Here is a 15593-nt window from a genome sequence, read left to right as displayed (position 1 = left end):
AACTGGGATTTCTTTGAGGTGTAAATCTTGTAAAGCTACTCCATGGGTTACAGAGGGACAGTATAAATGCAAAAAAAAAAAAAAAAAAAAAAAAAAAAAAAAAGGCATAATAACCCTACTTTAATCAAACTGCATTGCCTTTTTTTAACTGTACTGGAACTTATTCAGGTGTTTACAATAGCTATAAATATTTCTTGCCTATTTTGTGTTTTTGGGCCAAAAATAAGTTGTTGTTTTTTTCTTTGTGTAACTATAACTGTAACAACAGTGTGCATCATAATCTTGTTACTGCTGTCAGTGATGACTGGATAACTGTTTCCTGTTAAAAACATCACCCTGGAATATACCCCACAGCTCTCCTACAAACCCACATGCACACACACACACACACACACTGAGACAAATGTGTTGCTCTAAGCTGAACACTTGTAAGGTATCGAGGTTGCACAGTCTAACATTTGTTTGAGCCATGCTCTGGTGTAAACCAGTGTGCTCCCTGCTTACATAATGCTGTGTTTATACGCCCCCGGTGACTTATTGGCTGCTTGGGAACCCTGACATTAGATAAATACAGTATTATTCCCTCCTTTTATGATAGACAACCATCACTCTTTGTTAACCTGCATTTTCTCAGCTCCCTTTCTGGTGTCAATGAGTGAAAACAAAAGGCAACATTAGGCCGTCTTAATCCTGTAAAGCTGTTTCATGTAATTTAATAAATAAGCTGTTCATTTCTCTGCTAGCTTTTCCCCCATCCACCTCTGGGAAATGACTCATGCATATTTCAGCAGTGTGTCTGCCCATTCTGAGTAGAGCTTATCGTGGCTGCATGCAGACGCCAAATCAACCCTCTTTTCCTTCTCCTCTTTCCGTCTGTCTCTTATTCGCCCCTCTGTCGCCCTGTTTTTCATCACTATTCAGCATTTTAGAACATGGAGAGAAAGACCAAGAATAGACACACAAGTTGGCATCGCTGAAACAACCTCCCAACACCTCCTTCAGTGAAGCATAGCTGGCCTCTGGTGTTCACACACTCACACAGTTATTAACTTCCACAGGGGGGAAAGTTTGCAGAGTCAAAGTCCTTGAAAGATATGGATCAATTGCTGTTCAATATGCACAAATCTAATGAGTAAATCCTTTAAGGGTGAGTGTGTTTTCTAACTCTGAGGATATTCCCACATTCTGTAAAGTCATTAGCAAACATAACAACAGTCCTCTTTGCAAGATTTCCCCTTGCAGGCGGATTGAATCGGAGCAGGTATACAATAATCAAAGGGCACCTTGCTGTGCACCACCAAGACATATGATCGTGTTTAGTGTGTTAACATCTGCTTACAATGTTTCAGAGGCCAAAGATGTGGACCTACAGGGAGATGCATTCAAGTGTAAGGGGAGACCAAGTGCAATTACTTAATTGATTGTAGCGTCTGTCTTTTGCTGTAATTTTCACTTTAATTAAAAGAATTCCCTGGCAACATTGATAATCACACATCAGTGTGGACACAGTGAGGATTCAAAGACCAGCTCTGCTAATGAACTCTTGCACCGACCAAACACAAATCAGCCAAGCAAGAAGTAAGTGATGGGAGGCAACTAGAAAGTCAGCCATTTCTGGTCTGGTCTTCTGATTTAGGCCTCTCTCTGAGTCGTCCTCAGACGAGCTTCCATTGGAGTCTCCAATCCTTCCGGTTCTCCATACACCCAGCCAGCTCTGAGGAGCTTCCAGCTCCTGCATCCCTCTTCAGGACGTCCACATAAGTTAGCATGGGACGTCCTCGGGATCGATGCCCACGCGTTGGTTCCCACAGGACCAGCCTGCCAGCCGGGAGCTCCCAATGTCTGTGGCAGTGGCCAGCCTCATCCTCCTGGCTGCTACCTTCTCACTGAGCCTCGGCAGTTGCCTGCACAGGTCTTTGTTGGAAATGTGGATGTTCTGGTCCACATTTAGAACAGGTCGAAGCATTCTGGTGTGGCATCCATCCAGGGACTTTTGCAGAATGGGTGTCACGGTCCAGCTTGTAAAGCCATACAAGAGGACAGTCTCCATAGTGGCGTGGAATAGATCCAGCTTTATGTTTCGAGGGAGATTGGATGTTTCGAGCACCATGTTCTAGACATACCGTTCAGGGCCCTTCATGCTAGTGCCTAGCTAGTGGTAGGACTTGTAAACATGTAGCCCGGTATTTCCAAAAACGAATTACCCCCGCCCAACGCCAAACCCATATTTGACAATGTTTTCCAGACGTGAATGAAACCTGTGCCATCCAATCAGGATGAACCCCACCATTCAGCTGTGAAGTTTGAGAACCATTAACTCTGTTTTCAGACGTCTACACGAAACCACAAAAACAGAGTTTTTCAAAGTCTTCACTTTGGCTGGAGTTTTCAAAAAACCTTGTTTTCACTCAACTGACTAAATTTGACTAAAACTGCGTTTCCGTGTGGACGGCAGGGCTGAACATCTAAAAATATATGCGGTTTCCCATATACCCGGTTACATGGGGGCATGGCTTTAATCCATACACAGATACAGCTAGGTGGGGACAGGAATCAAAAACCAGTTCCTGTTGAGAATCCATAAGAAATATTTCAATTAGGGGTGGGCGGTATACTGGTTTCATTACCGTCACCGGTATCATATGTTGCCACGAAATAAATTTTACAATACCATAATTATCGTGGTAAAGCATTGTTACATCTCATTTAGTCCAAGTGGTTGATCTATGTGGGAGATTTATTCCTCTGGACGTGAGAAGACACTTTTCTGCCACAGCCATTCTGAAAATACACCTTTAAGGCCAGTGGCACCGAGTCTGTGACGTGACAAAGTAAACATTTACTGAGTGCAGAAAGCCAAAGGGGCTACCCTGTTTTGGACACAGGCTGTACATTGACATAGGTAAGCGTCCATGGTCAAACCTCAAAACCTAAAATGTGATAAAACCATTTTTTATCAAAAGTGGTGGCATCAAAATCAATATTTTGAAGTAACTGAAACTGTAGTTTGCGGACAGTGAGCCGTTACATTTTTCACACGCTTTGAACCCTGCGGCTTAAACAGTAGTGCGCATAAATTACAGATTTTTACGGTCCAGCTAGCTTCATGGCCTTGATTATTTTCGTTATCAATAAAATGCGTGCCAACGAAAAATATACGTTTTACCGAGCTTTGACGGAGTTTAGGCATAAATAGCCAGCCTGTTCAGATGTGTCTGGATGGAGTAGCCACTGTTATGTCAGCAGGTGTTTCTGCTGATGGGAAAGGGACAAGTGTTGTGCTAGTTTGCTATAAGTTTGTTTTCACTTTTATTGATCAATAAACATGTAGCTACAAAATGCCTTTGATAGACTCTTGTTCTGAAGATGAAGCCTGAGCGCTGTCCAGCGCCACATTATGTTGTTCTGTCAGGACAGGTTGTTGCTTTTACTCCTTGTGAGTGATGATGATAAATATCTTAAAACAGCAATAAATGATTTAGGAATACTACCTTGGATTGATAAAGCTGTAGACCGAGCACCTGCCTCTCGCCCTCTGTTCTGTCAAAATCACAGATCTGTCAGTATCTCTGTGTATGTCTGTTTGTTGTCCGAAAAATAAAAAAAAGATAGCGGCAAAAATAAAACCCATCAACAAAACGTTATGTCTCATGTCAGAGCCATCTGTATTACAACAGCAGTGTTTAGAGGAATAAAAGCTCAGAAACCTTCAGTGTTTCATTTGACAACCTTGCAGGTTTCAGAAAATATGCAGAACATAGATTTAGGAAAACTCATGGAACAAAAAACTGGTCATGTTAATTTTAACAAATTTTTTGGCATCAAAAGTGTTATTAGTTAATTGCTCACCCTTTTTAATAAAATGCAAAAAGTCTTTTTTTTTCTTAAGTATTCTTCATTGCTCAGACCCAGTCTCCTCACCAGTAAAGTGCACTTTAAGCTTGAAACGGGAAAAGCTACTCTTCCAACAGCACACTGTGGGCAAAGGCCTTTTTCTATTACAGTAGTAGACATTTTCTACCTGCTAGGTAGGATGTGTACACTTATAACACAGAACAGAGTCAGAATCATGTTTTGAAAAGACTTCACTTTTTTACATGTTGGAAAACCGTGATATAATACCGTAATCGCAATATGACGGAAAAATACAGTGATATAAATTTTGGGCCATGTCGCCCACCTCTAATTTCAATCCATCAACCTCATTAGCCTTTGTTTCCTAACAATGCCTTTATCGATTTTTTACACTATGCCGGACTTTACGTTGACTGGTCTGCTGCAGCTATCTTAGCTTTGCAGTTCGATAACGTTTCCCAAGAAAACTCTGATTCAGGATTTTCAGCTTAAAGTGTTACTGAAGAAGTGAACTCACAAAAAAGTACATTACTCGCTAACACCAGATTCCTATCCAATATATTTAACATGCTATAAATCTCCTTTTTTTTTTTTACCAAAAACAGTATTAAAAAAGTGTTAGCTTGATGCTAACGTATATGGGAAATTGCATTGCCTTGTGGGGAGAAGATGGTCCCATTGCTCTGTCATTCATTGAAAAACAGGAGCTGTCACTCATCGTTCACCAGCCGAGCCAGCTGTTTGAGGTGAGCTCTTCACGACCAACACGTCACTTATGTGAGACTGAGTCGAGGCTGTGAAAACCTGGGGTGTGACTTCATGCCATGATCTTGATGTTTTTATTTTAGATCCTTCAGCTCAGCAGCTGGGAATGGAGCATTAAAGTTTGTTGCTCAAGGACACTCATTGACAATATGCAGAGGGTACAGCGCCCTGTGTTTGTAATTGTGGCACACAACTACCAACTACTCATGGTTGACCTTCCTCCTTCATAAAACCGTTACAAATAAACACCTCAATTTCCACTTCACCTTGAATTTATATATCACATGACCAGCCATGGTCCCGGCAAACTCATCATCAGGTAATCGCACAGGAGCAGTTACTGCATAAGAAAATTATTTCAACATGTGCATTGGGCAGGAAGGACTGACAGCAGTTTATATGCGAAACTAGAAGCAGTGTGCGGCTCTGATAGGCAGCTACATGGTGTACTGCTGTATCGGCCTGATACCAGGCTGTGTCTAATATGCTGGGGATTGACTTCCTCTTGCAGGCTCCCAGGTAGTGAGGGGGATTTAAACTATTTTACCTCCCCAGATCTTCACACCTTCCCTCAGGCCCTCTCACCTCGCAGCCTTAAATATTAATGGTAAATCGGAGGATAGAGGATGAGTGAGGAGAGGAGAGGGGTTGACAGCTTAATCATGGAGGCAGCAGGCTCCTTCTCTCCTCTTCCTCAGCGCTGTGGGCGGCTGTCACCACGACCTACATGATGTAATCACCTCCATAACCCTGATGTGGGCCACTGAGGGCCTTGCAGGGAGAGATAGAGACAGGGAAGACAGAGGGGGTGGCCCTTGGGGAACTTCTAGCTGAGGATCATTTAAAGTCCAAGTCCACACAGAAAACGATCTGTATCCAAAGTATAGGGAGACCCTAATTAGAGTCAGACAAAATTAAAGTGGGACTACATTGCTCAGATTTGTTTAAGTTAAAAAAAAAAAAATCATGAATCTTACCACAACATGAAGAAAAGTTTTATCTTACAGTGTTCAACAGCACAGCGGACAAAAGATGATCCCTCTCATCTCTTTATCAGCACTCTGATTTTATCCTGTAATATCTTCTCATGATGAAATTTTAATTAACGTACCACCAAGGCTATTAGAGGTGCCAAACACAGTAATTATATCACTGCATGAGGTTTGGTAGCAAGACTGAGCTCTGCTTGAAAGTTTGGTCTGGGTCAAAGCCAATTTGCCGTCTTTGTACTTGCCCTGTGGTGTCAGCAATCAGGTAGTTAACACCACAAGGCCTGTGTTTACACAGTTCCAGGTTTACAGCTTGGTCACTGAATATGTGTGCAGCAACATTAGCGAGATGATGAGGATGTTGGTGTTAAAGGGATATGTGTAAGGCTTTAACTGTGAAAAATTAAAAAATCCTTGTTTAACCATAAAAAGGAATCATTATTTATCAAACTCTGTAATTCAACTTTCGTTTCAGCTTTATAATCTTAAACAGTTTGGTCATCAAGACTAACACTGATATGAAAAGTTTACCCTTGAATTCAGGTACAAGTGGCCAGCATGAACTACACCTAAGCCAAGCAGACAGGAAGCATAAGAAAGTTATTGCTTCCATCTCAAATCGGCCAATCCTCACGCTGGTTTTGCTGCTTCTGAACATAAGAACAGGTGACTTTTTGACCACGCTGGATTCCTGAGGGCTGGTCAAAGTGCTGATGCAACCTAGGGTTTTATTCTGACGTTGTTTGAGTTGGGTGCCAGCACATCTATATTTGATCATGCCAAAAGCTTCCATTTGGCATCAGCTGCCTTTTTCCCCCAAAGTCAAGATTTTTAGCTAGCAAGCTACCATTGAATAGCTGCAGGCACTTACTGCCAGTACAAAATGGGAATACACCCTCAGGGTAGTTGACTTACAAAAACACAGAAGAAAGTACCGTACATGCTGCCCATACTCGAGTAACTGAGGGGCAACTGGAGGTGAAACAGAAGTTTTGCTCTGTTTCAATGTTGTTAGATTTTTCACCTCTGTGAGGGCAACAAGAGGCAGACCTGATGTTAAAATGGTGAAGTTGGTTTGTAAATACAACATCTAAGAGTCATATCACACTGGAGTTCTTCCCTTCTCACCCTTCCCCTTGTTGAAGTGATTGTGGCCACTGACAATAAGAACTTGCTCTGATCAGTGGTAATTGCTCTAAGACTGCAAGGGAAGCTAAGCTTCCCCTAAAATGTCCCCAAAAAAGTGGTGATATGTTCTGCTGTGTGTACATTTCATTAACAGAATATGAGCTAGAATTCCTTCATCTTTTGTTCAGAATCAGCTACCTATCACAGGTAACTGGCTCCACCTCCTTCTCATTCATCCCCACAGCGTCTCAGTGCTTTAAGACAGTCGGACGCTGAGCGTAGAGTGGGTTGTTCCACTGTGGAAACTGGACGGTCATTGGATAAACACTGAACTTTGTCCTGCCATCGGATGCTCAGCGTCTCTGGGGGTCTATGAGGCAGTGGGCTGGCCCGGACGCTGGGCTTCTGCATGATGATTGGATGATCTGTCTGAGGCTGAATCCCTTTTTGATTTACAGTGAAATGAGCCAGTCAGGAATCTTGAAGTATAACCCTCCACGGGAGCGTCTTCTCAGTTTCACAGTCAGTTGTTCTGGACTGATCCGGAGGATTTATCGATCCCCAGTGACTTTACCTTTCTTAAAAACAATGAGCGTTGTGTTTAAAGATTCTCTCTCTTTTCACCAATAAGCAGCTACAGTTACAGCTACAGCTGCGGCGCAGGGTAGAATTTACGTTTAAATAAAGAAACAAATTTATGATGTAGTCCGGAAAAAATGAGCTTCCCCTCCTTGACTGACCACCAGCTGCCACTGTACTCTGATGTATGAAAGTTTAAGCCGGTTTCTCAAGTTTTTACCATCAGAAACTCTCAACAAGTATTAATTATTATAACAACCACTCCTTTCGTCTTTGTCTCTCAACTGGTGCATTCCATGCACACAAAATAAGAAATTGCAAAAAGTTCTTGATTTCAGAAAGCACTTCACGATGACCCAATTGGTGTTTCGTAATCCCACTTCCGGAACCCTGTTCTTAGAAACAACCACACAATTTTGATGTTAAGGTGATTAAAGACAAGTTAAAATATTCTTTGAGGGCGATCTGTTTTAATAGAACTGCAGCGCCATCTTTTGGCTTGGAGACGTGACTTTTGGAAAGTTTGTTTGTTTTGGAAATGAACAGCCAGATACAACTGCCCGAGGTCAGATATTTATCAACAGTTATGTAGCGTGGCTGTTTGAAACTTGACAACAAGAAAACTTTGTTAATTTGTACTGTAGTTTAGTAGCCTGCTATATTTAGTGCTACTGGCAGCCCGGTGCTCTAAGACATGTCTGTAATGTGTAACGTTAGTGAATCCTGGTTATTTCCTGCCAGTCATCTTCCAATCAGAGATAACGTAACCTCACTCTTCATTTTATTGATAGACTCTCAAGTTTGAACAGACCACTGCAGAATAACTGCTGACTGTGGGTTGGAATGAACAGTTTAGCTTGTGTTTTAGCCTTTAGCTCATGCTCTATCACTCTCCACTCATTTGGGAATCCAAGACGCATCATATAGTAATAACTTTTATTGGTGCTGACAATCTCATTTTAAAGTGTGGGTTACAATCAGGCAAATGTCTAGAAGGTAGATTTTTTCAAGATCACTTAGAAACTTCTCACAGCTCCTTTGGACATATTTGTAAATATTGTACTTTAAGTTTGTTCTAATTAATGCTGTACACTTACTGTTCCACCTGCATCTTTAAAAATCTTTTAATCTCAAGAAATAAACCAAATATTAAACTATGAAATATCATACATCTTGAATGCTGGTTGAGTATTTTACATAAGCGTGCACAGAATCAGTGATGTACTCGGTGCATGGTGCAAAACTAAGCTCTGTCAGTGAAGAGACTGGGGCATGTTGTTTGTCTTTAGGTGACAGTATTTCCCATGTTGACTGAGAAGTCTTGATTAAAATACGAATTTGAATATGAAACAAAGCCTTCCTATTGATCACTCCTATCCTTTATTATCCAGCCAAGTCAATGCTATTAATCATTCTGATGCAGCACTGTCACTGAGTTGTGAAGAAGGGCAAACTGCAGTAAGATTGAAAGCAAAGTGAGAAGTGTTGCTCCTCTTACCCCATTTATAGGATATGTCTTCCATCCAAGCTCTCCAAGCACAGATGTCGTATCCAGCAGCACAACTGGAACAGAAAAGAGAGGAGGGAAATACAACCATTAGCAATATGTCAGCACACAAAAACTCCTATTTTCCAACTGGAAATTGAAAAATCAGTCATAAATGTCTTCATTTAGAGGCTTTTATAATAACAGAAATGGGTTTCTTGAATGAATATTTATGAGCATAGTGGCAAACTCAGCATGGGAAACATTTTTAGCACTTGGTTCACAATTTGGGATCTGATGGATTGCAGTCAGATTACTGTCAACAGTCCATTTCCTCTTCAGCCATCCCCTGTATCTCATCCACAGCTGTACTACAATCTCACTCACAACAGCATGTGTCTCTTCTGTCTGCGACTGAGACAGCTCATGAGATGTAATCAGGGATAGATCAATCCTTAACCCTCTTATGGCATGATATTTCATCATCCCACGTATCAATCAACACCGGGCTTTAGTTTTATGCTCCATATGGTTAAGGGGGAATGGCTGTGTTACCTGATTTCATAAATAAAGGGACCATAGTTTCCAGACTATTGGGTACACCTGAATATAAGCCACACCAGCTACATATAGAAAGATAAAAAGTACATATATAAGCCACACTTCACTTTAAGCCGCCAAGTAACATGATATATACACAGAAAGGGGTCAGCCCAATGTCGCACCATCACACTTTGTCTCCCAAAATATAAGGATAGTAGACCTAGGCTAGGGGTCTGCAATCTGTGCTTTCATACAAACCACTTTGCCTCAGCTCACCTGAATTGAAGTCATTCTGGAGCCGCAAAATCTACTTTATTTTCACATTAATGGCAAAAAGTGTATAAAACTCTAGACACTGTAAAGATCTAGAAAATAATAATCTAAATGAAAAGGTTTTTTTGTGATAACAAAACTGGACATGTGATGTCTTGGTATTTTTTTTTAATGGCAAAAAAAAAAATCTAATGTCATAAATTTGCTCAACTTTATAAAACTTCAATGGCTTGCAAAAAAAAAAAAAGAAAAAAAAATCTCTCAAAAATTTGCAACCTTTTTGAAAGGAAAAGGTATTCAAAAAATGTGGGAAAAATTGCAAAAATTCGGGATTTAAAAAAAAAAACAAACTAAAAGTTTTAGAAATTTGCAATATTACAAAGTGAGTTTAAATTATTTGCGAAAGCGTCAAAGATTTAAAAATCTTGAAAAAAAAGAGTTAAAATTGACTTTTTTTTCTAAATTTGAAAACAACATTTCTATCAGGTGTAGTCATCTTTTAAAGTTTGACCACAGCCCATCTGGAATGGCTAGGGAGCTGGATTTTTAACCTACTGCAGCCAGCCACAAGGGGGAGCAGTTCTGTGGCGACCTTGCTTTGAGCCAAGCCAGATGGCGTCCATTTTTTTTTTTTTTTTTTTTTTGGTACAACCCAAAGAACGCCCCCTGGTGGTGAATTTTTTTTATAAATTAGCCACACCGTCATATCAACCACAGGGTTCAAGCTGTGAGAAAAAAGTAGTGGCCTATAGTCTGGAAATTACGGTAATACTCTTTGCACAAAATGTGTCATTTCAGTCTAACCTTCTAGGTAGCATTGAAAAACAAATATTTTGTCTTCCTCTCAAGGACAGTACATTTAATTATTCAGGGAGGAAAATATTCATCACAGTGAAAAGTGTTTTATAACTTCACCAAATAGGAAAAAAAGTGTTCGCCTACACTTGCAGAAGTGTTAAGGATAAACAGCAGACACATATCCTGTTACATTCTCAAATCTATAAATATTACATGGAGCCTATCCTTGTCAAATGTGCCAAATAATGAATACGTGCAACAGTGCAGCTATGTCTTAAGTATCCGTGGATGCACTGCTTCATTGAGTGGGTTTGAGACAACAATTGGTATTCAGGTGGAGAGCAATAGCTGGCAGAAAACAACAATAGCACTCTCAAGAGGCTTGTTTCAAGCCAGTCATTTTTCTCACACACTCTGAGTCATCATTGTCAAACCTTATCATTAGTTGCCAAAAATTCCATCTTTAAACTCGTCCTTCAGCAGCCATTGACCTAAATTGTAATTGTTCAGCTGTGACTCACATAAGCTCTTGATGCTGATACCGATGGCTGACAAATGGTACTGTATTCTTTCACAGGGACAGCAGCTGAGTTTTAACTGTCAGTCAGACATGAAGAGTCCACTTATGGCTCTAAAAGTGGTCCTAAGGGGCTCATTATTCCAACACAAATCTTAATCAGTATCAACATTTTCTGAATAAACCTCCATTATTGTAATTGTTCTGGGATAGCCAGTTATTACAAGTGAATGTGTAACAAAGGAGGTCATTATATTGCTGTTTTATTATCATCCATGGGTAACAATGGCAGGGCAAAGAAGAGATCAGTATCTGCGACTGTGTTCCAAGATCAAGGCAAGCACAAAGCATGATGGGAAAGTTTTGCATCAGTCTGTTCACCAGATACGAACCAGTGCACGTCTGATTGATTCAGGTTGACATAGATCAGCCAAACATCTGCTCACTGAGGTTTTCGCTGAGTGTGTGTGTCAGTGTGTGTCAGAGTGTGTGTTCACATTTCATTGTGTGTCATCGACAACTCAATGCTCTGCTACCCAAGTCATCTCCCAGGGAGCCAGGATGGGACACACCGCAGTGACACGGTGTAACATCTGCTTTGATTGAGACAAACTAATGTGTCAACATGCGAGAGTTGAGACACTCTTTAAGGTAAAGGCCTTCCCTGAAGTGACACACTGCACTACAACAAAGCAGTCCTAAGATCGGGGAGAATAAACGGGTAAATTACCAAGAAAAAAGTGGAGAAGTGGGCCACCTTTCTCTTTCTGAAATGTATAAGTCTGTTAGCGCTTTTTCTGCAAAATAATTGCGACAAAGCAGATGTCTTTGGCGTTGTATTTTGCTGTGGTCTCTGTCCACTTTTGACTTTTTATGTCCTATGGGACTGAACTGGCATACGTAGGAGCCAGAGTCATTTGATTCATGGTGGTGCAGAATTTTCAGCAATCTTTGTTTTGTAGTGGAGGCATTTTAGTTGGTCAAACAAATTTGTGGTACTGCGTTGGTGGCAACGGTTTTCAGGTATATTTTGCAGATAACTGTTTACGGTTCCATATCAACCTGGTTAAATCCGAACCATGGCGAGATAGGGATAGGTACCTTTCACATTTGAAACAATACCGTACTGGTGTCTGGTACCTGGAAATCAGTATTGGTACTCAGCGGTACCAATGTTAGGAGCTTTTCTGTGTGTTTATGTGGTAATGAATATTGGTTCATTATATAATAAAATCTGAAAGGTTTTCAATTTAACACATTTATTCCTCAATTTATCAACTTGCAATGCTGTGTTCGTGCCCAGCAAGGAAAGTTGCCTACTCTCTAACTCCCTCAGTCACTAGGATGCGTTTAGGTAGTTAAACATGGTACTGTTTGATCAGGGGTATCGCCAAGAACCTCAGCGAGAGATACTTGTCACAATACTTGGGTCGACTGGATAATGCAGTTGCAGTGTTTCATGCAGACACTTAACTTAAAAACATGAAGTGCATCAAGTTTGTCACTTATGAGGCAGTTTACACGTCAACGGTTTCAGGGTGAAACGCAAAAGTTTTGTTGCGTTTCAGCCTCCCATTTACACGTAAACAGCATTTTAGCTGACCTAAAACCCAAACTTTTGAAAACGGCCTCCAGAAGGGAATTTTTTGTAAAACGCTGCCGACACTGTTGCCGTGTACAGTAAGCAAGCATTTTCAGTGGAAACAATGACGTCACACTCTGCTCCGCGCAAGCACATTCAACAGTCATCATCCCAAGTATTAATCATACATCGCTGCAGACTACGTTGTGCGTGTAATGCTGAATCTGTTGAATCTGCACATAAGTGCAGACATAAGTGTGCATCTGTTGCTCCACTTCTGGTCTTAGTTTTTACCAAAACACCAGATGATCGCCTGGACTCTACTTCCGTGGAGATCTACCAAAAGCGGCTTATGGACAAGACAGTTACAACACCACCTACAGGCCTGGCATGCTTACTACAGTGTTTCCAGTCCCTCAGCTTTTCTATGTAAACGCAGATTTTTTTTCACTATGTTTTCACTGCGTTTTAGCATTTTTAGATGAAACATTGTCGTGTAAACCGGGGGTTAAACTACTGTGACATTAAACTAATGTTGCAAAAAAAAAAAAAAACTATTGGGTGAAAAACATGGTCGGTTGGTGAAATTGATAAATGTCACTTGGTGTAACCAATGTTACTCATAATGAATATAATATTGCGATAAACATGACTATGATTATTATTTTATCAGTCTACTATCCAGACAACAGGGGGGACCAGCAGAAAGTGAAGGAAGTGAAACTCCAAAGAATAATTACAAACCCATGTCTTGAACATTTGCATGATAATTTGTACATGTGTAATTGGTTATTCTATGTACATCCCATAAGCCTCAGCCTGCAAATATCGAGTAAATTCCATTTTTTGCTCACCCCTTCTCAGGAGAAGAAGTCTGAGTGACATTTGGCACGTGGCTTACACTTATAACTGTTTCATTTTGAAGGTTTACCACTGCAAAAAAAAGGAGCTGACAAGGATGCAATGCTATAATGCTTTAGATGAGATCCAAAGAACGTTACAGAAAAAAATATCACTATATGTTTAGCATTGCCATTTTGGTTGGATTGTATGCATCAAAGCACCATTTCAAGGTTAATGCAAAATATCGACATCTATGTCATGATATGGCCTAAAAATATTGAAATACGATGCCATATCACCCTGCCCTATTTGACCTAACCCACTGAAAAACATTAGCATAACCAAACTTTCAGTGTGTCCTTTTGGCCTAAACCCACTTCTATGCACTCCCATGTGGAGTTTGCCCCATCAGCCCAAAATCCACTGAAACATACTTGGGAAGGTAAGAGCTGATTAGATAATGTCGATGTAGTAGAGTTCCCTAATGCGCTTTAGAATGACATCTAAAATAAAAAATGGCAGGGTGCCCTCCCTGAAACCTAGAATGAAAAAATGTGGTTTCTAAGAAAAGTGAAATGTGCACCCTCTTAGATTTAATGGCAGCATAATAGAAATGTCATCTCTATTCAGCTCCTCGGAGCAAAAAGGGAGAGGAGGAAAAAGACACACTTCTTAGCAAGTATGAAAGAGTGCAGAGGGAGACAAAATTGAATAACTATTTTAAGCTCACTTGCTTGTAGAGTGTTAAAATTCTAATAAATAATACTTTGCTTTAATCACACTGGTGTGGTTGTATTTTTTGTTGAAGTTTTTAAAATGCTCTTCAAGAATTATTGGATTACACAAAGGTTCAATCTGTACAACAATGAAAAATGCAATTACAGACAAACCCCCATATCAAAACATCACAAACCACTTAAAAGGTAGGGTCTGCAGAAATTTTCGTTACTTTTTAGTGAACACAACATTCAGACTGGACTCCTCCTCTGGGCTCAGTGCCAGCGGCAGCACACACCCTGGGCCCCCGACCAAGACTATGTGAACGCACTCACGAGCCCAGCAACCACCTGTAGCATCATGTTTCTACATGGGAGAGACACAAGAGCTGTGCACCTGACTTGGAATGCTAGCATAAGCTAATCATGAGCATTTGACAAATCAGCAGAAAGCCAATTCGCACCACTCTTGCATGCTGCATTCTAAGTTCCTGAAAGCAAATAAAGCCAAGCCAAGCTTCACCCTCACTTTATCTGTTTGGCGTTTCATTTCACTTTGGTTGGGTTTTTCTTCCTCCATGCTACATACATCCATTGTCGTAGCTGCTTGGGATAGCTTCTTCCACTTGCTAATCAACATGCAAAGTCACTTGCACACTGGACGTGCTGTAATTGGCTGAGGTTACCACGCTTACTCTCCACCCAGAAACATCCGGAAACAACCAAAACATCAAAATACAGGCAGAGGAGGGGGTTGAGGCAGACACAGACACTGACACACATGTATAGAGGCCCAGAAGTGATTATTGAGCAGGATTATCCTTTTGAAGGGATTGTGAGGAGTTTGAAAGTGAACTCCCTTCTAGATATATGCTTGATCAAAATACAGACTCTAAACTGAGAGTATCAGCGCCAATATTACAGGTTATTCCTAAACAAGCTGACAAAGTGACAGTGTTTACTTGTTGTCACGTTAGCCTATGGATATGTCATAGCACCAGGCTGCCGATAGCACTACGTGTAGCCAGCTACTGACTTGAATAAAGGATATTGAGTTCCAAAACAGACACACACCTGGTTAAAAGTCACATTTTTACGACAGTGTGCATTAGTCTGACTCTGTGCCAGAAGGTGGCGAGACACTCAAAGTAAAACAGATCCTCCTCTCAGCATCATTGAAGCTGACATTTTACTTTTTAGGAAAATCCTGCAGACTCTACCTTTAAGCTGCATCAAAGACTGTTTTTAGAACGTCTTGCATCTTCCCTCAACTTCTTTTTCGGAAAAGTGTTTGGCTTTACTAGGTAGTATTTTTCTCTCATGCGGACAGAGTAAAATTCACACCTCAGGAACAACACCTGCTATCACTCTTTACTCTTAACCACAAACTGAGTTTTTGTCAATGTCAAAACCAAAAACTGAAGAAATCCTGTTGTGTTACATAATAAGAGACAAGCTGGGAAAAACTGTCAGGGATTAATATGAAAATGTGTACAATAATTCTATTGATTGACCACCC

At 40.7% G+C, this 15593-nt stretch overlaps 1 protein-coding gene across 2 annotated transcripts in view; it reads right to left on the bottom strand.

Annotated features, from left to right (window-relative positions):
• The window catches only part of LOC141807999 (ephrin type-A receptor 6-like), a 293417-nt gene that overhangs the window by 263966 nt on the left and 13858 nt on the right, over positions 1-15593 (bottom strand). For both annotated transcript variants that reach the window (XM_074694268.1, XM_074694269.1), the window contains exon 2: positions 8815-8879. In XM_074694268.1, coding sequence (XP_074550369.1) covers positions 8815-8879 — 65 coding nt within the window. The remainder of the gene's footprint in view (positions 1-8814; positions 8880-15593) is intronic.

Source organism: Halichoeres trimaculatus, unplaced genomic scaffold (genome assembly GCF_033239565.1).
Source record: "Halichoeres trimaculatus isolate MK-OKI-2021-1 unplaced genomic scaffold, fHalTri1.1 fHalTri1_scaffold_19, whole genome shotgun sequence".
Lineage (NCBI taxonomy): Eukaryota > Metazoa > Chordata > Actinopteri > Labriformes > Labridae > Halichoeres > Halichoeres trimaculatus.
This window is presented reverse-complemented; position numbering and strand designations above follow the sequence as displayed.